The sequence below is a fragment of the Haemorhous mexicanus genome, chromosome 3, assembly GCF_027477595.1.
Source record: "Haemorhous mexicanus isolate bHaeMex1 chromosome 3, bHaeMex1.pri, whole genome shotgun sequence".
In the NCBI taxonomy this organism is placed as follows: domain Eukaryota; kingdom Metazoa; phylum Chordata; class Aves; order Passeriformes; family Fringillidae; genus Haemorhous; species Haemorhous mexicanus.
Genome location: NC_082343.1, coordinates 13157892 through 13179039, shown reverse-complemented (window position 1 = coordinate 13179039; position 21148 = coordinate 13157892). Strand labels below are relative to the sequence as shown.

Genomic DNA, 21148 nt, shown 5'->3' with positions numbered 1-21148 from the left:
GGGTATTGGTGGCAGTCCAGTTAGATAGTGGCTGCAGTCCTCCTAGAAGAGCAGATGTTGTTCTGCTGGAGCAGTGATCCTGTAGAAGCGTGTCGTCTTCCAAAGATCCAGTGGAAAGAATACTTCTTTGATGTGATCTAATTGCAAAGCTCTCATACCTTCTCAATGATTTCTCATGGGCAGCTCATCAGAGCAATAGCTCCTTCTTCACAGCACAGCCAACAAACTCCATCTCGCTCCTCAACCACTCTTTTGTAGCACTCTTCTTATTGGACACAGCTGTGGCCTATTAAGGGCAGGCCTGTTTCTAATCTTTGATAATTAGTACAGCTGCAATTCCTCAGGTGTGAGATTACCTTCTGGGCTTTGTTTGCTTACATTCTATCCCCCCCCAACTCTTGTTCTGTCCCAAATTCCAGATTGTATCCAGGTGGGGATGCTTAGTTCCTCCTCCTGGGCACAGCATTTCACAATGGGCTGTTGTAATTGTATGAGTCATGAGGTGGGTCCATTAGACAGAAATGGCTCCCAGAGGGAGTTATCTCTGAGTCATGGGGAAAGGCATTGATGGGCCCATTAACAGGAGATGAGGAAAAGTACAATGCCCCTCCTGGTTTCAACAGCTCTCGAGGACAGGATTGGAATACATCGTTAGACTCTAACCAAGGACAATAGGGAGCATTGTCAATGATCATGCAGCCCACAAAGAGCTGGAGCTGAATCCAGAAATGCTTGTTCCAGCTATGCAGGAATTCATTACCCTTGCAAGCACTGGTCCATGGGAACAAATGATCTCTCAGCTGTGGATTGAATGGTACCCAGACTCCAGTTTAGATTTGAGGAACCCTTGTCACTTGTTCTTGACCTCACAGTCCACTCATCCTCCTGCAAACAACACAGCTGGACTGCTGTCCTGGGTAAATATACATACAGATGACTTTTCCAAAGCAGTGCATCTTTCCCCAGTGAAATACACAACCTCTTCTTACCTATGGAATTGTGATTGAAGACACCTGTGAGCCAGACCTGTGTGAGATTGCAGAGGAGCAAAGCTTTCCCATTTGGGCACACTACTCTTGGTTTCTTTGCTTAGGCCTTTGGGGAGCACAGAACACATCCAGGTAGAAAACATTGGACTAGACAGGATCCTTTGGGTTCATTGTCCCCCAAACATGTGAACAGTTGGTCCTGTTGTAATGCCAAGTAACAAAGAGCAGCACAAATGACACAAAAAAATCATGGCAAAAGAGGAAGAGGAGAGGCCAAGTGAGGAAAGAACGTGGTGAGACACTGGCACATCGAGTGAGATGCACTCCCAATCTCCTTTGGTTTATGTAATTTCTTTTTTTTTTTTTTTTTTTTTTAGATTATAAAATAATCACAATAAAATAAATACAATTAAAATGATGTCATCAAAATTTAAAGATATGATCAAAACACATTTATTAAAAACTACATCTAAATATCAGAACATATGTACATCTGCAGCTTTAAAGCCTAAAACATAAATCCCATTCTTGAAACACTCTTCGGTCAGTCAGCAGCCTCTTCCTGATCTTTGAGAAAAAACAGCTCTTCTGGAGGCAAGGACTTTTTCGGTAAGGGAACATCAGAAACATCCAGGGAAAACCTCTTGGTAAGACTGTAGCCGGTCAGGCCTGCAAAGGGGAGACACAAAGTTTAACAGAGACTGCAATGAAAATCTAAAGCATCTGAAGCTCCATATTTCATGGAACAGATTCCTTGGAAGCTTCTAAAGAGCTGCACAGGGAAACATGCTCCTCCCTGGCAGACACTTGAAGCAGGCCAGGGGAAAATCCTGCCCCACTTCCCCAGAGCTACCACAGGAACAGCCTGGCCACTGGGCTGCCCTGGGACAGCAGGGAGCCCAGAGCCCTGTGCTCTCCAGGAATGGCTCAGCTGCACATGCAGCCTCCTGCTCCTCTCCCTGCCCCACAGCTCAGCAGCCCTACAGCTCCAGGGGCACTGGCAGCAGCACAGCTCCTTGCAGGGGGCACATGCAGGGCACAAGTGTTCCCTGCCAGTGAGCGCAGCCTCTCTGGGCTGCCACAAGGCCCTTCCTCCCACCAGAGAGTAGCCCAGCTCCCCGCTTACCTCTGTGTGAGGCTGATCCATGCTTGATCTTCACCTAATCCTCAGTCTGGAGTTTTATCAGGCCCCCCACGCCATGACTAGGAAGGGTGATGGAGAGAGTGGGGCAGATGCACACCCTTCCTTAGTCTTTGGTCATTTTTGGCACAGCTAAAACTCCCATCCGGAGGTGTCCAACTCAGAACTTGGTCAGCTTTCTGGAGAACATGAAACCTTCACCAGCCCAAAAGGCTGGAGAGGTTTTCCTGCACATGTGGAGGCTTGCTCTCAGCACACTTGATCAGCTGGGTGCCCATCACCTCGCAGAGGGCACAGGCAAGCTTGGTGACCACAGCGCAGACGTTGGCGCTTCGGACAGGCAGCGCCTTGTTCTCCAGGCAGGACCAGAGCACGGGCAGGGCGTAGCGCTGGACCACTTCAGGGCTCCTGGCATAAACCCATTCCACAAGATCTGCCGGGACAGAGACACAGCTCCTTACTCATCAACCTCAATGCAAACAAGGATCTACCTCTGGTTTTGCTTCTTGGAAGCCTCTCTGGCCAAGATCAGTGAAATAGCACACAGAGCCCCATGACCCAGAAATGGGCAAAGCAGCTGATCATCCTTGAAACAGAGCCACCAACCCCTCAGGACTAATTTCTCCAAACAGAGCCTTGTACCTGTGGCAGACTTGGTACCTTTACTAAATTATTTCACAATTTGTTTCTGCATGAACAATGAATAAAATGTCAAATTGCCTTTTATTTCCATTAAGAAATTGTCTAAACCCACACGGAAGATTTGGAAATACATCCTACAAAGGCAGTTGAGAAATTTCTAATAAAAGGGATGATTCCATTTTTGTAACTTTGATGTCAGGGGCCAAAAGTCTCATCTGACTCTTCCCCTTGCTCCATGGCCCACAGCAAAGGGCAGTATTAGAACACACTTCAAAACTCCAGCCCACCAGAGATGGGTGCTGCTTGATAGCTGGATGAGAAACAGCAGTGACGAGCTGGTGTCTTTGGCAGAGTGCTTTTGTGGCTTCCAACAAAGAGCTCTTTCAAACCTCCGTGTGTCTTAGAGAATTACCCAGGCCCCATTGCCCTGACATTTGAGCATCTCCACATTTTAATGGCATTTCCCTTCCCAATGTTAATGGCATTTTTTCTTACAATGTGCACTGAAATAGGGGCACAGAAAGAGAAAAAGGCTACACAGGGGACTGAAATTTAGCCAGAACACAAGTGTTTTCTCACATTGTCTCTGGAATCTGCTCTCTGCTCACTTTCTGAACTGAACTGTATCAAACACAGACAAAAATTTACTACCAACAAGCTCCTTGCATGGCAGATTTGGCTGAGAGATCAACACCTGAAATGCTCAGGAGACCAGTCTTATTTTCTGATCAGGCAAAATGTTATGTAGTATCCATTTATTACTCTCTGGTGGAAGAGACTTCATTTTCTCTATGCTGTTAATCCATTAGCAGTCATCAACTTTGAAAGAGCTCCTGAAAGTACCCAAAACCAATTCTGCTAAGCAGGAAAAGGATTATGGTTCCCATTTTAAAATGGGACTTCATTTGAGTTTAAATGCAGTTAAAGACTTTGGTCACTATGGAACTTGAGAAGAGCCCCAGTGACAGCTCAGCCTCAGTGAGGGTTCTGCCCCCATCTCAGAGGCTGCACAGCTCTGCAGCAGCCAGGGAAAGCCTGCCAAATACACCTGCCTTGGCTATTGGGCAGGAGGGACAAGCTCAGCACCTCCTGATGTGGAGGAGCTACTCTGCTCTCTGTTCACAGGCATCCCCTGTAAATACTCCCTCAGAGACCTCTTGGCTTAGAAGGGGAGGCCATACCTGTGATACGCTCCGTGACCTCCAGCAGAGCTTGGCCACTCAGTTGGCTCCATTGGTGGCTGAGCTCTTTCATCATTGATACTTCATCTACAAGTGAAACACACATCTCTGCTCACTCTTCTGAGGACATAGGAGAAAGGAGAGTGGGGAGGAAAAGGGCAGGGGCAACCCCATTTTATACAATAAAGTCGATTTCGGCTGATTTTTGAATCCTTTTTTTCTTTCCTTCCAGCCTACTTGGCAGGGTTTAAAATTCCAAAAGAAAAGCTCTCCTTTCACATTTGTAAATCCAAAGCTGTCTGCTGTCCCAGGAGCGATGTTAAAACATTTCACATCAGGGACCTCAAGAGTTCAGTCACATGGAAGCAGTGAAAAGGTTTTGCATCCCAGAGCAAAAAGGGAAGAAGCCCATACTTGGGACACAGAAAGGCACTGACTCAGGCAGTTTGTGAGTTCACAGAGCAGCTGAAGTGGAGAAAGTGGAAACTGCCCCCTGAAGACCTGCCTCTTCAACACTCCATTTTTCAGGCATATTCCCCCAGTGCCTTGTGGAGCCTTCCAGGTGGCTGCTCTGCAGAAGCTCTGATGGGCCAGTGTCCCTTCATGCCAACAGCAAAGCTGTTCATTTGGGAAGTCAGACGGGGCCCAAGCAAACTCCAAAACCCCTTTGCCTCTGAATTGTAGCAAAGCTGTAGTCCAGGACCTGCTCTTCAGACCAGCAGCACAGAGCCCAGGGCTCCTGGGACTGTTGGGAAATGCTGCTGCACATTCCAGCCTGTTGGGGATGGTGCATAAGGACTGCACCTCCACAGCTTCTGGTGGGTGTCAGCTGGAGCGTTCCACAGACAGCAACAGCTCCCAAGGCACTCAGCTCTCTCTTGTGTGGGAGAGACAGAGACACAGCTGAGGAGAGTCCATGCCAGGGCTCAGCCTTACCCAAATGAGCAACAGATTTGTCCAGTGCGTTCACAGCTGCAGCACGAACCCCGGGATCCTTTGAGTTCAGGTTCTTTGTTATCCCTTCCACCAAACGGACCATCACCGGGTTCAGGGCATCTTCCAGGAGTCCAATGACTTCTGCCAGCACCTCCAGCGCCTTCTGCTTCACTTTCTTGTGGGTGTCATTTATTCTCAGGACAAAATAATCAAAAATCTGTGAAGAGAACAAACAACATGAAAGCTTTACTAAAATGTCCTTGTTTCAAGAGGGCATGCAGAAATGAGCACTCAGCAATATAAAAGATGAAAGGGATCTTTCCGTCAGGTCAGCCATTGCCTGCACAGTTTCACCATTTTCCTGTGGGCCACTCACTGGAATAGTTGCGCAACCTGATGCTGCTTGAAAGATTTTCTCCTGTTTTAAGAATTTTGGTTGGGGACAGAAAAGTTCCTATGGTATTTCTCTCCACCTAGAAATCATTAAATCAATTCCATTTATTAATTCAGAAGACTACCTTTGCTTTCAAAGTATGGAAGCTGATATTTACCATGCCCATTTTTCCATACAGTTGCCTCAAGTACTGAGGGCAGTTATGATTTTGCCAAAACTGTGGTGGGAGGAGATCTAACTTTTATTTTGTCTGTCTCAGAACCTGTGTCTGGAGATGGGCAGGCTCTGATCAACTCTTCCCGGATCCAGACCATTTCTCTAACTAACAGGTGGACTTCTGAAATGTAATGTGCTCTACAGCTCTCATTGGAGCAGGTTCAGTCCCTTGACAGCTACATCATCAGGTACCATTTTCTGGAAAAAGGGACAAAGCAGCCACTGGGCGGAGAAAGGATAGATCTGTCCTTAGCTGTTTTCCTCCTTTTCCAAAGAGATAAAAAGGCCCCTCAAGAAGGGTGAGCACTATTTTACCAAGAGGAACAGGGATGAGGATGGAAATGAGTAGCCAGAGTTGTGCCTGTGCAAGACAAGATGGAGTTTACAGAAGTATCCTTTTAAAAACATTTCATTTAAACCAACTCAGCCTGATACTTCTCTTCCCCATGCAAACCCATTTTCTGTCTAGAGAATAACTGCCATGCTTTCAATGGCTGGATTCCCTTCACTTCACCCAACTGGGAGTAGGAGACAGCAGCAGTTACACCAGCAGAAAATTCTGCCATCATCTGATGAACAGCAGCAATAGGCACCTGCCAGACAAATACAGCTGGGCTGAAAGAACTTGTCCTGAAGCTTGGACCTGAATTAAATTTGTCTGGGTAAGAGGGACCAGCCTGTCCCAAACAGCCAGGATGTAGTGCCAAGACACACTGAATTAACTTTACTTCTACAGGCTTGGGAAAGGAGCTAAATGAAAGGAGCAATGAAGATACCCCACATACTTGGACAATGTTACTGGAGATCAGCTGGGGGCTGGTTTTGCACAGATCTAGGAGGAGTGCCACTCCTTCCATCCGTGCCTGAAACCCCTTGGCTTCCAGGAGATGGTAAAGCTTCTGGAGTGATTCCCTTCCTTCCACAGCTGCAGGTGATGTGACCTGGGCTTTAGGATGGTGGAGGAGGCGTCCACCAGGGGCAGACTTCACCCTGGAAAACAAAACCAAATTAGGACCTTTGGCTGATAATACCTTCAGTTAATTGTGAGCCAAACATCTTGAGGAGCTTTCGTAATGATGTGATTTCAAGCTAGAAAATCATGAGGCTCTGAAGAACAACTTGGACCTCGTGACAATCATTATGGGAGACAATCTGCAAGTGACATTCTCATCACTGCTCACTCAGGAAAACCAAGGATGAGATGCATCTGATCTATCTTCAGATGCCTTCCAAGGCATGCTTTGTGGGGAAAGAGAGACACTACTTCCAAGTTTAAACGCCTGCTCATATGGGACGTGTGTGTCTTATAATAAGGAAACTCATCATTCTGGAGAAGTGTCTCTACACCAGGCATGACAATCTGGAAAAGCAGCTCAGATGCATCTGAACAGATGAACAGGGGCATAGCTGAAGGATCCAGAAAATCAGGAACAGAGATAGAAACAGAAGCCAGACATGCCAGAACTACACTCACATTTCATTTGCTTCCCTAGAGACTAGATGCACAGCTTAACAAACCCTCCGGGAATAATCCTCTTGGATCAACCTATCTCTTCCATGAGCACAGGAAGATGCTAGCCATGCTACTGAGGCATGTGGTCACTTTCCTGCCACTGCTGACCATGACAGAGCTAAATAAATTCCCTCTGTTATCAGAGGAGAACAGGTACAAGTAGCTCTGCCACTGGCATGAAGAGACAGCAAGGACCAAATTCCTCTCTTAAATGCTGATTGCAGCACAGGGGGAAATAAACCAAACATGCTGTCCAACAAGCAAACTCTATGAAGGACAGGAATAGCAAGACAAAAAGTCCACGTTGAGACACCTGTTGACCAAAGCTGCTCAGGAATTGCCTTGCTACTTACTATTCAAACTTTGTACTGTTTCAGGATAAGAAAACCATGAATCAGCCAGGCCAAACCACATGGATGGGAACTGCTTGTTTGGGGAATGGCATCTTGCTTCTAGACTGGGACTTCTCATTAAAACACCCATCTAAAAAGGACTCCACTTGGATGAAAAAAAACCCTGGTTGGATTGACTTGTCTCAAGTCAGGCAGCAGAGACTTAGCCCTCTCCTAGCCTCCACAACACTGCCACTACCACTGCACTGGATCGTCTGAGCTGCAACCAATGGGTGTCTCTTTGTCACCCAATTTTTGTGGAAAGCCCTGCAGAGAAGTTGTGTTCAACACAATGCAGAAGTTTACATTTTTTAATCCTAGAGCATTTGTAGGGAAAGGAAACAATCTCTGGCACTGGTCATCTCCAGCAGAAAGATTTGCCTGAGGAAGAGGCATGTAAAGCTTGTCATGTGCTTGGTCACATCTGACAAAAGTGCTCAGTACCATTTGCTAGAAGGCAATGTGGCCGGGGGCTTCTTTGAGCCATCGTTCCTCTCCTTCACCGGCTCCTTGACAGATGGGTGTTCACCCTTCTGGTTTTCCATCCCCTACAAAGACATAGAGAAACCTCATGAATCTTTAGAAAATAAAATAGGAAATTCCCTCTTTAAAACACAAGTTAGAACCAGGATCACTGCTACCAAGGCTTAGGGAAACATTTCCTAATTTAAAACAAGAAAAAGACCAGAGATTCAGTGATGCCAACTCTTTGTTTTCAGTAGCCCAAGGCAGATTATGGGTGCGACCACACTGAGCAGCAGTCTAAATTCCCAAATTCATTAGTCTTGAGCATAAATGGGAATAATGCAAACTGACAGGCACTGAGTGGTCTTAAAGGAAGCAGCAGAAAAAATTGGACTCTTTGGAGGCTGGCCCATTATGCTGGAAGTTGATTTGGTTCAACGCTTACTCTCCCTGCTCCTGCACCAAGGCACACTCCCTTCTGTAGTGTAGATAAAAAGAATAAAATCCCCCCCAAACAAACACATGATTTCCCATTGGATGGTGCTGAATTCACTAAGCTTCTTCCAGCTCCACAGGGCTTTACAGCAGGGCAGTATTCCCAAAAGACAGACAGCAATCGTAGTAACTAGGATTGACTTGGACATCTTTTCTATGTTTGGAAATTTCCTTGGTACTGCTACTTCCAGTCTCTTTTGGAAAGACTCTGTTATGTTCAGAAGCACCATTCCCACTTAATTGCTTTACTCCGGGCAGAGTAGGGAGAGTGTGGCTGGGGCATAAACTGAGTGTAAACCCATTTTCTCCTCTTTCCCTTTCTTCTTTGTGACCAATATTCAAAGTATTCAAAACCCCACTCTTCCCCTAATAATTGCAGTTCCTCTGTGGTCTGCAGATGAAGAGGCTGAGGATTAACAGCTCATTCCCAGAAGCAAAGTGATTCAGCAGAAGAGGAATGAGAGAAAGACACATTGGGTACGTTTGATCTCATTTTAGCAGGCACAATACTTGCACAAAGGATATATTCCTCCTGCCAAGCACTTACTTTCTTCTTAATTCTTGTCAGGATATCTTCCAGGTCATGTGGGGAAAGAGATTGTTCCAAAATCTTTTTAAATTTTTGATTATTCAGTAACATCTTCACCATCTCCTGTCCATAATGCCTAAGGAAGGAAAGAAGGAAAGAATAGAAAAGTGAACCAAGGAGGAGTGTTAACAGAAGAGGCTGATGCCTTAAACTCATCAGGTGCAATGCTTGCATGAGAAGGCACTACCTACTCAGCAAAGAGGGAGATTTACCTCACTTGACACTGCCCAGTGCTGCAGCTGAACACAAGAGGTAAGAGGAGAACGTGGGGCAAGAGAAAAATACCATTTCTCTCTGAAACTGGGGGTGTGCTTCTGTGGGATCAAAGGATCCCAGAGAACAAGCGAAACAAATCTGCTTTGTTGTCAGAGCCTATTAGCAGTGTCCTACTGCCATTGCACAGTAATTTACCTTTCTCACCTCATCCTTGCTTTTGTTTATTCTATACTGTATGTATGCACAGGGACAGCTAGTTGCTCTGGTGTTCTTGGCAGCTATTAATGGGAATTTCATCATCAAAGTAAGGGGATTTTAGTGGTTTGGGGTGATTTTGCCACTAGGAAACCACAGTTTTCTTCAAGAAGAAATTTGGAGGTCACTGAGCCACAGAAAACAGCATTCTAGAAATCTGCAGAAGAGGTTTAGAAAGACTGAATATGTTGCCAAATACCTCTGAACTATTTCTAGGGAAGTCTTAAGTTAATGTGAAATAGATGTTTGGGATCCTTCAGTGATGAACATTAGCCAACATTTGGCTTTCTATTGCGCAACCTAAACTGTTGGACTGGCTAATCTGAGCACTCTTTTGATCTCAGTAAAGAATCCTTCAATTCACAGCAAGGTGGCAATGCTCCTTCTTGCTGGCCAACCTCAGGTTACCCAGTACAGTCATTTCCCCAGGCAGCCCAGAGCAGTGGTCACAGCACCAAGCCTGACAGAGCTCAAGAAGCGTTTGGACAATGCTCTCAGGCACATGGAGTGACTCTTGGGCTGTCCTGCACACGGCCAGGAGCTGCACTTGATGACCTGCATGGGTCCCTTCCAACTCAGCATATTCCATGATCTGATGACCCTTATCCACACAGAAAGGTGTCTTACTATTTCCTTGAGTTTCCACTCTTTTGTGGTTTTGCCTTTATAGCCAAACACAAAACGGTTCTCCTGGTTTTGGAGGTGACATGAAGATCATTACCTGGTGTCCTTGTGACAGTCCTGAGCCAGTGTCCCTGCCACCTGTGCCAGCCTCTCAGCCCTGGGGGTGCCCGCGAGCTTGGTGACTCCCATTTTCTCCACCAAGGACAGGAGGAGTTCGGCCGCACACTTCCGCGCCTGGGTGTAGCGGCTCCTGGGAAGGAGAGAGCAAACCCTGGGGCACAGGGACAAGGAGCAGCAGCAGCACAGGCCTTGGCCAGAGCGTGCTCCCTGGCCTTGCTGGGGGAAGGAGCCTGGGTTCTCCCTGCAGCTTCAGACACCTGCAGAAGGTTCTGTCCTCAGATAAACACTAAGTTAGCATTGTACAGAAGGACTGCCTGCATGGAAGAGGGAAGAATTCAGTCTCCCTGCACTATCTGTTACTCCATTTCTTTCCCAAAATTTCATTGGAGAAAAATTAAAGTAATAGATCACATATGAATTATTTAGAAATCAGGGACAATTCATGCTGACCCATTAGAGGATACCCAGTACACAGAGCTGCAGCGCCATGAGGCTCTTTCCACCCATTCATCCCCAAATCTGCAGACCTCTGGGAAAAAACAAATGCAGGGAAAACATGCTGTGGGGCATGAAGTTGCAGAATATCCAGCAATGCAGCCTGTTTCTTCTGTGAGCCTTGGCAAGGGATACATCTGAGTGTTTTACCCTATTGCAAAGCTGAGGAAAGGGTGCCAGTCAGTTTAGCCAGGTTGTCCTGTTCTAGAGACTATCTCTTGGGGACTTTCAGGCCCAGCACCAACACTTAGGGCAGCATTTGCTTCAGCTTCCCATGGCACTCGACCTGTGAAGGTGCCTGGAAAGTGATTCATCATCTCAAGGCTAACATGAAACATCAGGTTGAATAGAACATAGAGCTCTAAGGCCAGGACACTCAAACAAGATTCCCTTTGGCAGGAGCTGCACCTGCTGTGCAGGCTGTGCCATACCCAGCACACTCTCCCCCATGTGCTCCACACCCCAGCAAGGACCCTCCTTATTTCTCAGGTTAATGGCATCATGAAGATATGTGGTTTTCCCCAGGGCCTCTGTGCTTAGCGCTGCAAAATATGCAACAGCACTCACAGCTGCAATTGCAATTGTCCCTCTTCCCACAAAAGCACAAGGCTCTATCCTTAGCCCTTGCAGGCACTTCCACTTCCCCTCCATTCACCACATCAAGGAAACTCTGACAGAGAACTCCAGGAAGCAGCAGGAAGCTGCATCAGAGGAGCTTTAGTTTGGATATCAGGAAAATGTTTTTCACCCAGAGGGTGCTTGGGCCCTGCAACAGGTTCCCCAGGGCAGTGGTCACGGCACCAAGCCTGACAGAGTTGAGAAAGCATTTGGACAACAATCTCAGGTATACGGTGTGTGACCCTTGGGCTGTTCTGTGCAAAGCCAAGAGCTGGAATTGATGGTCCTGATGGGCCCCTTCCAACTCCCCATATTCTACAGTTCTGTGATTCTGTGACCTAATGGGCTGCAGGAGGGCAGAAACAGGTGACAAGAGGAAAGCAATGAGGTTGATCAGAGAATTAAGTCACTGAATCCCCAGAAGATACAGGATACAGAACCCTTCCCTCCCAGCATTCCCATTCTCTCTCTCATCCCTTCCCTCACCCACACACTGGAAGGTGAAGAACATCACTAAAAGAAGAAGAAGAACTTACTTGACTCCCTTGTCCATGAGAACAGTCATTGCTCGTGCAGGAGTCATGTTCTCTACCATCATCCCCAGGCTCTGACAGGCTGCCTTCTGAATAAACTCTGGGGAGTTCTGCACCATGTGGAAAAGGACCACAGCAACCTCATCCGCCTCAGAGTCCATGTCCTTCTTCAAGATGGCAAAGAGCTCTCCCAGAGTGACAACTGCAGAGCAGGACACCTTGGACCGGAGGTTGGTCACCTGGGGAAGTCATGAGGGGAAACATAAGAATCACCTTGAAAAGAAAACCAGAAAACTCCCAGGAAATCACAGCATGTCCTGCTGTGTATAGAGGAACATAAAAGCACAGAAAGAGCAGAAGAGCCCAAGAAAGGCACTTACTCTGGCATCAATTTCTGGCCTCACACCTGCTTACTGCAGGCATAAAGAAAATGTTTCACTGAAGTGTTCTACTTAACCCTTCTATAATGTCAATTGCTTTGATTTTAGGCCCTTTGATTTGAAAAACAAAGAAGCAAAATAAAGTAAGGGATGCTTTCAAACCATAAAGGCACAAGTCATAAAAATAAAACAGTCAAGTGCTCCTGTTCAAAAAAGCAACTCCTGTACCTTAAGCACTCAGACAGGAAACAGAAAACACAGGCTCAGATCTACAGCCTCATTTGCAGTGTTCAATTACAGCTTGGGCAGAGATTGGGACTCTGCCATATAATGTCATTAGTGTCTCAGTTTCTGCCTTGTATTATAATGGCACCACACTCAAAGACAAGTGCCAGACACCTGACCTACCAGTAAATACAGCTGCATGTACACACAGATCCTACTGATAGCTGACAGACATTAGAAATAGAAGGTCTAAAACCAGAAATGAAGGCAGTGCCTGAGCACACATGGAGATGAACAAGCACATAGCTACTCTACAAGCCGTGTATGAAGTATGGGGGACAATTCAGAGCAATGTTCTCACCTCGCTGGTAACTGCCAAGCAAATCTCATGAAGTCTGGAAAGCAGGACTTCTGGATGGGACTCAGCCAGGCGTGGGATGTTGAAGAGTCCCTTCTCCTTCAGTTCCCTGAAAGGCAAGTACCAAAAGGATTGATTTTTCTCTCTACCCAAGAACTAGGCAGCACCCTCTGAAATGACCAGGCAGGCAGCTCAGTCAAACCATGGGAGGTGCTTTTCAAGGAGTATTTAATCAAATCACAGAACACATTGCCACAGGATGCTCTGGCTGTCAAAAGCATACACAAATCCATGAGGCAAAGAGAGGGCTTTCAGAGTCTTCATTTGTGTCCTTTCTGAAAATCTCTGGCACATGAAGTGCCTCTGTCACTGCTAGAAGCTGTGAGGCCGGGTCATGCTGCTGTTTCTTGTCACCTCCCTTTACCTGTCCTTGAGACACAGTCCCATTGGGCTGTTACTGGGGCATTTTCCTTCTTTGTCAGCCCCAGCAGGCAGTTCAGCACTGAGAGTCTGCCCTGTCACGCTGGAGCTGAGTTTCCACTCTACAGTCCAGATTTGTGTGTCACCCACTCCACTCCACCTCACACATTCCCCAAAACCACAGCAGGATGTCCCAGAAGATTCTACCCCTGGGCAAGAACTGTTGAAACTCTGGCTCTTCCCAGAACACTCCTTCCTAAAACAACCCCCACAACAGCAACATGTTATCTAGAAGGTGCAAACAACTCCATCTCTCAGCACGTGCTTTGTGCAGGCCCTCAGGCTCAGGAAGGTGTGTGAGGCATCAGGGCTGCAGCACAGGGCTGGTGACTGATCCCACGGGCACCCCCGAGTGTCATCAGGACCCCCCACACCTGCAGAAGCTCTCTGCACCTCACAGGGCACCAAAGAGATATGGGGAAGAGAAAGCAGAAGAGACAGGGCAAAGCAAAGGAGATGCATTGTGGCCAATTGTTCATGCTTATCCCTGTGAGAATGAAGCATCCATCAGTGAGTGGATGCAAACCCAGACATCAAAAAGACAACCAATATCAGCAACATTTGTAGGGTTATCACCTCTGGGCCTCCTTCTGTCTCTATAGAATTTTGGGACCCATTGTGAGTATTGACAAAACATCTCAGGCCTATATGAAGCAGTGAGAAGGAAAAGTTGAATTCCAAAAGTGCAAGATTACTCGAGGATTTTATTTCTTTTTCCTTCTCTTCTGCCACAAGCCCTTCAGGAGTAAAGGCAGGCTGAGGGACTTGAAAGCACAACTCAGTCCATTTCTCAGAAAGAGGAGCTCCCTGGAGCTGCTTCTGGGGCTCATATGCAGGAGTCCCTGCCATTGCTGTCAGCAGTGGGAGCAGAGAGGAATCTTACTGTCCCCCTGGGCCAGCGGCCCAAGGCACCCAAATCTCTACACTCAAAACTGCTGCCATCCTACCTCTGCCTTCAGCCAGCAAATCATCTCATCCCACAGCTTTCTCTCTTCCCTCAGCATTTCCTTTGCAGCTCCATGGAGCAGCAGGCAAAGGGAGGAAACAGCACAGACCTGCTGCAGCTGCAGCACTGCTGCAGAGCAAGGCCAAGAAAAGGCTGCTCTCCCATCTTGATGCTCTCCCTGCTCTGCAGTGGTTTCCCCAGTGCCCTTTGGCCCTCGGGGCTCTTGGCGCTCCGAGGCACGAGCAAGACACGCTTCTGAGCGACCTTAACGCTAAGAGGGACACCGAGGGAACGGGGCCTTCCTTACCAGTCGTCGCTGCCCAGCATGGAGAGTGCCTCCTGCAAGGACTGCGGTGGGTCTGAAAAGGCTCTGTCCTTCTGCCCGTGCCCACGGAGCGGCTCCTCTCGTCGCTTGGCCCCAGTGGCCGTCTGCGAGGTCACTGTAAGGAGAGGGTCGGCCGTGGGCGCTGCAGCCCCGGGCAAGGCACCCCGCCATGGCGCGGCCTGCAGCCCCATCTCCCAGCCAGGGTTCCGTGTGGCACATCCTGCCCCTGGCTCAGAGACTTCCCTGCTGGCTGGCTCCTGGGGCTCCTTGCTTGCTCCCAGCCTCCCCCAGCTGGGCACAGCTCCAGGCTGCACCTGACAATTGCCCCCACAGCGCCAGCTCCCAAGTGCCACAGGTGCCACAGCCAGCGGCAGGTTCCTGAGGCCGCAGAGCTCCCGCTCCCTGCCAGACAGTGCCGACAGCAGGACTGGCTGGCCCAGGAGGGAACCCCTCAGGGGCCTCTCTTCTCTCAGCGCCCTGATTTCCCCCAGCCCTGAGGACAGGGGCACTCTGCAGCTCCCTGAGGAAAGACCTGCAGCTGCCTCGCGACAGCACCAAGCCAAGCCTGAACAAGCCAGCCCTGCTGGGCCCAGCTCAGTCCCCACAGAGCACCGACCAGGGACCAGCCATACCTGACCCTTCACACCTGACCTCTGTTTCCATTGACTTCAAATATTCTAGACTATCCACTTTTGGGGGAACTCAAAAGTAGATTTGCTGTTCATTCTCAGGACAGGCTATGGACCCAAGATCCCAGCTGTGCTGGCTGAGGCAAGAGGCAGTTTGTGCTCCTTGTGCAAGGACAAACCCCAGCAGGAAAAAGCTGCCATGGAGCAGGCTTACCTGAGGAGCTGCGTGGGAAGTTGCCATCCCCCTGGAGGGTGGGTGTACTGGGCAGTAAGGGCACGTTGTCCTGCTTCCTGAGGACCTTTTTCTTCATGGCACTACCAGGGTGTTTCTTCTGCACACTAGGAGCTGTGCCATCGACAGGTGGTAGGCTAAAGGCTGCAGGGACAAAAGAGGAGCTTGTAAGTGGAGGCAGCTGGAGAGGCTGGCGATCGAAAGGGCCAGAAAACTTGCTGGAGCTGGGCAACATCTCTTTGTTATCCCAAAGAACATTGAGTATAACAATGGCACGCTAACATGGGACAGTGATCACAGAATCAGAGAGTCCTAGAGAGTTTGGGTTGGAAGGCACCTCTAACCACCATCTAGTCCAACCCCTGTGAGCAGGGACACCTTCATCTAGATCAGGTTCCTCAGAGCCCCATGCAAACTGGCCTTGAACACCTTCAAGGATGGACCAGCAACAGCTTCTCTGGGCAAATCCTGCCAGCTTTTCACCCCCTTCATTTAAAAATAATTCTCCCAATATCTAATCTAAATCTACCCTCTTCTAGCTTAAAACCAAACTGCAGTGTTGCTTCCCCTAAGAAACAAGAAAAACCCAGTATTGCTTTGCTTTTGTTCTCCTGTTCCAGAGGCAGGCAGGGGAAGTTCCCAAAGAAAGTGCAGACAGCCTTGCGTGATGCCCTCGGGCTGAGTGCTGCCTCCTAAGGGCCCTGCTGCTGCCCTCGGGCAGAGCTCACAGCCCTGCAGGCAGAGCCCCTCAGCTGGGATTCAGTCGGGAACACTGCTTGCTCCTGGGGCTACAACAGAAGCCCTGGCTGGGGCTTCAGCACAGCGCCACAGCACCAGCTCCTCAGCAGGGAGCAGCAGGAGAAGGATCTCTGGTGTTTTCATCAGAAGGAGATGAATTTTGTTTCTTCCAGGTTGCACCCCGGTAGAAAAGCATTCTTTTGGCCTCACCTTCCCTGGAGGCTGCTTTCCATGAGAGAGTCTGAAACCCCAGTGCTCTTTGTAGGACAAAGTTTTCTACTTTGAAGGACTTTAGAGGTGAAGGTGGGAAGCTAATCTTCTGTTACTGACTCAGTGAGGCCATGAGCAAGACACTTCAGGCCTCTGTATTTTTCTTTGGGAAACAGAATTAAATCCTAATGCAAGCTTCCACTCAGATGCAAGCAGAACAGCCCCCCCAGTCTGATTGCAACATTGTGCAAAGGGCAAGCAAGTGGTCAAAAAGGACCACCACAAGTGTAGCCATCACTTACTTGCTTCAGCTGCATCCCTGGGCTCAACTGCCTTAGGAGGAAGCTGCAAGCATGATTCATTTTGTCTCCTCTTCATTGCTTTTTCCAAAAGCTCCATTTTCTTCCACTCTAAGTTCTTTTGAGCCAGCTTGCCCAATGTAGCACGGACCTAGGTGCAATGGAAATACAGCACAGACTGTAAGCAGAGACACACAAACCAGACACAACATCTCATCAGGAGCACAGAGTCCACAGAGTGCCACAGGCATCAATGCAGCTCCATATACATCCCAATAGTTTCAGAGGAATGTCTCCAGTCCTCACCTCAGCAATTACACACAGTGAGGTGGATCACTGTAGTGCCACAACCTTCCACTGCTGCAACTGCAGCCTATGTCAGGAAGCCCTGCTTGAAGCATGAAAGTCATAGGAGTGCTCCAAGATAGAGGAAGAGCTCACATGGCCAGTGTGCAGGCAGTTCAGTTCCTACAGGCCATGGCAGGAGAATGAAAACCATGTGCAACACCCAGCAAGGAGGGCTAATGAGCTGTTGTTTAAGACTCATGGCCAGCAATTGCAGCTGTTTCTCACTTCCTGGCTTCTGAAGGACTCAGCTCTCAAGGACTTGGTCTCTGAGACCAGCAGACCAAAAGGAGGAGTCTTGTGAAAACAAGTTGCAGAAACAAGTTGATGTTCATGAGCAGAAAACTTGAGAATGAGAGGGCTGTGAGATACAGCCACAAAGGTAACCAGGAAAAATCAAACTCTCCCATTTGATTTTGCAGCCTTGCTTACACTCAAACATTAGAATCTTTATTTCTCTGCTTCCAAGGATGCACTTCGCCCACGTTCACTAATGTGTAGCTTGCTCTGCCACTCAGAACTTCTCTAAAACAGCCTTTGCACATAAAAAATGCTTCTGGCATGACATTAGCACCATCTCCAAACCAGTGACCTTGGCACCACTGGAAATGGCCAAGCAATTGCCCTGGAGTTGTCAAATATATTCCCAAGAGAATCCCCTACTCCCCAGGAGGGGAAGATTACGATTTTCAGTGACATTTTGGGCCAAGCACAAAACAGCCACTGGAAAGGAAGTCTGCTCATCCCTGTCCTTATCCCTTACCTTTCCAGAGGTGTCCCTCAGCTCTTTGTCCCTCTTAAGATCAGCACTTCTGGGATGATCTGTCTCCTTGGCCTGGCTCAGTGGGAGGCCTGGGAATGGAAGCAAAGGTTTTTCCTGTAAATCTCTGGCAGACTTCAAGCCCCCAAAAATGCCATGCTGGGCAACAGGAAAGACAGGTTCCAGATTGCAGAGCTCTCCTAAAACACAGAGATGTGGATTGAGAGCAGCAAGGTACAATGCCTAGACCCTCTCCCAAGGGATGGGCTACTGGCAGCAGACATGACATTGCTCTCTTGGCCAGCAGACTGAAACCTGCTGCATGACAAAGGCCTCAGCCCCTGCATGCTGGAGAGCCTCTGTGTCTGATAGAGAAGGGCAGAGATGGAGATTGCTCTTGACAGAGATTCTTATCTGCCCTTATTCATGCTGATTTTAGTAAACATATTTCCAGTTCCTGAAAGAAAGAACTCCCAGGTTCTAATAGCTGGATGCATTTAGATCAACATTTTCTTCTCTTTGTTGGAATATTTTAGAGGACATTCAAAGAAAAGTCTAGGGTTGCAGGAGTGATACCCAAACGTAAATTGTGTTCTTGACACTAGATAATTCATTTTCCCCAAGGATTTTCATTCTAAACTGTATGAGTTTGGGCCACTTTCGGGCCAGCCTGACTAGAGGTTGATTTTCTTACTGCAAGTAGAACAATGGAGCTCATTCTGGAATACTCCCCAACAGGACTGTTAAAATTCTGAGAACCAATCATTCTATACAACAGCTTCACAGAGGATAAAATCATGAGGCAGCAAAGCAGAAAAAAAACAATGTTGCAAATCCGGATTATTTGTCCCTGTAGAATGGCCAGCTTAATAATAAAGGACAGTAAGGTCTGGGCTTTGAGGAAAGAGGGATGGAAGGCAAGGTCTTGGAAGGTAAGAGCATTTGGGAAGATGGCAGGGAAACTACAGATCCAAGGGTAACCTCCTTGAGACCATGGCAGTCAGTCAGGTCTGAAAAATGTAACAGAGGCTGCGATGAAAATCTAAAGCATCTGAAGCTCCATATTTCATGGGACAGACTTCCGGGAAGCTTCTAAAGAGCTGCACAGGGAAACATGCTCCTCCCTGGCCGACACTTGAAGCAGGCCAGGGGGAAATCCTGCCCCACTTCCCCAGAGCTTCCACAGGAACAGCCTGGCCTCTGGGCTGCCCTGGGGCAGCAGGGAGCCCAGAGCCCTGTGCTCTCCAGGAATGGCTCAGCTGCACATGCAGCCTCCTGCTCCTCTCCCTGCCCCACAGCTCAGCAGCCCTACAGCTCCAGGGGCACTGGCAGCAGCACAGCTCCTTGCAGGGGGCACATGCAGGGCACAAGTGTTCCCTGCCAGTGAGCGCAGCCTCTCTGGGCTGCCACAAGGCCCTTCCTCCCAACTGAGAGCAGCCCAGATCTCCCCTTACCTCTTTCTGAGGCTGATCCATGCTGCTGGGGCTCCTGGGCCAAGGCCCCCAGAGCTGGCCCCGAGCCCAGACCTCCATTCCCATGGCCGGGGTCCGGCACAGGCGTCTCCAAACCAAACAGGTCTGTGAGTTCCCTTGGGAACAGAGGCATCCCAGGTCCTGTCTTACACTGAGAGCTCTTTTCCCCCTTTCTCTGGGTTTTTGTGGGAGTATCAGAAGAAGCTGTCAACCAGGTACAAAAGAAGTGAGTTACTTGAACTCACGACTTTATAATCAGCCCTTCTAATGATTCAGGAATTCAAAGTGTATTTTAGATACTGGAAAGATTGCTTGGTTTTTTATTTTTCATGAAACTAGCATCATTTTAATTTCTCTGAACAATATAGAGCTGCAAAGCCAAGAGAGAAGAGCTCCACTTGATGTGCTGCTCACTGCCTCCCCACTACTACAGGATCACTTTCCTTCCAAACAGTTGGGAATTCACAGTGCTCTCTAGAATCTGACACTGGCAACGAAGTAATTGTTTTCAAAAGTAGTTTTCCAGACCTCTGTTTCTGTATTTCCCACTCAATTCTAGGTCGGGTTTTGCAGTTTTGGGGATTTTTTATATTACTCTTTACAACAAAAGAAGTTCTGGGACACAAACAATGGAAACACGCGTTAGATGCAAAAGCAGCTTTGCTTTCTCCATTAGATGTGCCCAGTATTCTCTGAGCCTGGATTTGTAAGGCACAAAGTGCTCATCCCAAAGCTCCACTTTTACTCTACTTGTTCCAGGGGGTTATTCTCTGCTTTCTTTTCAGCAGAGACCCCCAAAGCCAAACAAACACGACCTATCTCAAAACATTTCTGATCTTGGCTAATACAGACAATTCAAAATATCCTTAATGGAAATAGCTGATGGCTGGTCATTCTCAAATAATCCCCAACAGAGCTGTGAGACCTAGGAGAACTAATTCTTTACATGGCTTCACAGAGGATAAAATCATGTGTCAGCCAAGCACTATGAGAGGGATACCTGTCTCAAAGCTGGATTCTTTAACACTGCAGAATGCTCTGGTCAATAACAAAAGTAAGAAACGAAATGATAAATGACATAAATCATTTCTAGTCCAGAATTAATGCGAAAAAAAAAGGTGCATTACTTACTGAGTAATACTAATTCCTTAGCTGCATTAAGCATTCCACTTGCATACCAGCAATGAAGGAGTCATTCCAAAGGGGCCATATCCAGGATTTGGCAGAACTAACCATAAGCCAAGGAACAGGGGGATCTGATCCCTTTCTCTGCATCAGCAGAATTCTTTCCTCAACTCTCATCTCTCCTATCATTACAAACCCAGAGATGCCAAAGGAACAACAACAGTGTCAATGAGGGTGTCCAACTTGAAAGCATTGCCTGTCCCAGATGCACCAGACACAGCAGTTTGTCTGGCACAATTCCACTTGTCAGGGATCAGGCAAGGCAGGGACATGCACAAGGCAGAAGGCATCTCCTGCCCCAGCCTCAGCCTGCACCACTGACCCAGGCAGAGACAGCCGGGGAAGAGATTTGTCATTGTGAGCCTGCCATAGGTGGCTTTGGACTTGTGCTATCAGAGGATGACAAACTCACACCCTGCCTAGGCTGCATCCATTTGGAAGTCTCCTTCCCTACATTGGAAAATGCCAAAGGACTTTCTGTCAGATGAGGTTTCCCTATTGCTGCCAGTGCCAAACCAGGCAATGTCCATGAATCTCCTTCACATCTCAGAGGGTTCAGATCAGAAACAGCCCAAAGGAAAGGTTTACTCCTTCAAAAGTGGGAGGACGGAGTGGGAACACTTCTCATTTCCTGCTAAATGCCTTCCTGTTCTATTCTCATTTTGACACTAGAAAGGCTACATGGAGATAAAAGGAATGTGCAGGATGGAGAGGAACGTTTCCTTTTCCTGCACTGCATTTCCAGGACCC

General features: G+C 48.0%; 1 protein-coding gene across 1 annotated transcript; it reads right to left on the bottom strand.

The window, feature by feature from the left end:
- Positions 1-2327: 2327 nt before the first annotated feature.
- On the bottom strand, positions 2328-15468 carry LOC132324371 (TOG array regulator of axonemal microtubules protein 2-like). Its single transcript, XM_059840418.1, has 11 exons — positions 15372-15468; positions 14511-14643; positions 12781-12886; positions 11818-12053; positions 10146-10298; positions 8912-9029; positions 7849-7952; positions 6285-6489; positions 4890-5106; positions 3954-4040; positions 2328-2563 (listed from the first exon to the last, which is right to left on the bottom strand). The coding sequence occupies exons 1-11, from the start codon at positions 15466-15468 to the stop codon at positions 2328-2330; spliced, it is 1692 nt and encodes a 563-aa protein (XP_059696401.1).
- Positions 15469-21148: the final 5680 nt, after the last annotated feature.

Bases quoted from the DNA above. Each gene is read 5' to 3' on its own strand.
- LOC132324371 (XM_059840418.1), bottom strand. From the start codon at position 15,468: ATGAAGAAAAAGGTCCTCAGGAAGCAGGACAACGTGCCCTTACTGCCC. The intron at 5,107-6,284 runs GTATGTGGGGTA...TTCTCTTCACAG, and splicing joins TCTCCAGTAACATTGTCCAA to ATTTTTGATTATTTTGTCCT. The intron at 2,564-3,953 runs GTATGGCCTCCC...CTGTCCCGGCAG, and splicing joins GGTCACGGAGCGTATCACAG to ATCTTGTGGAATGGGTTTAT.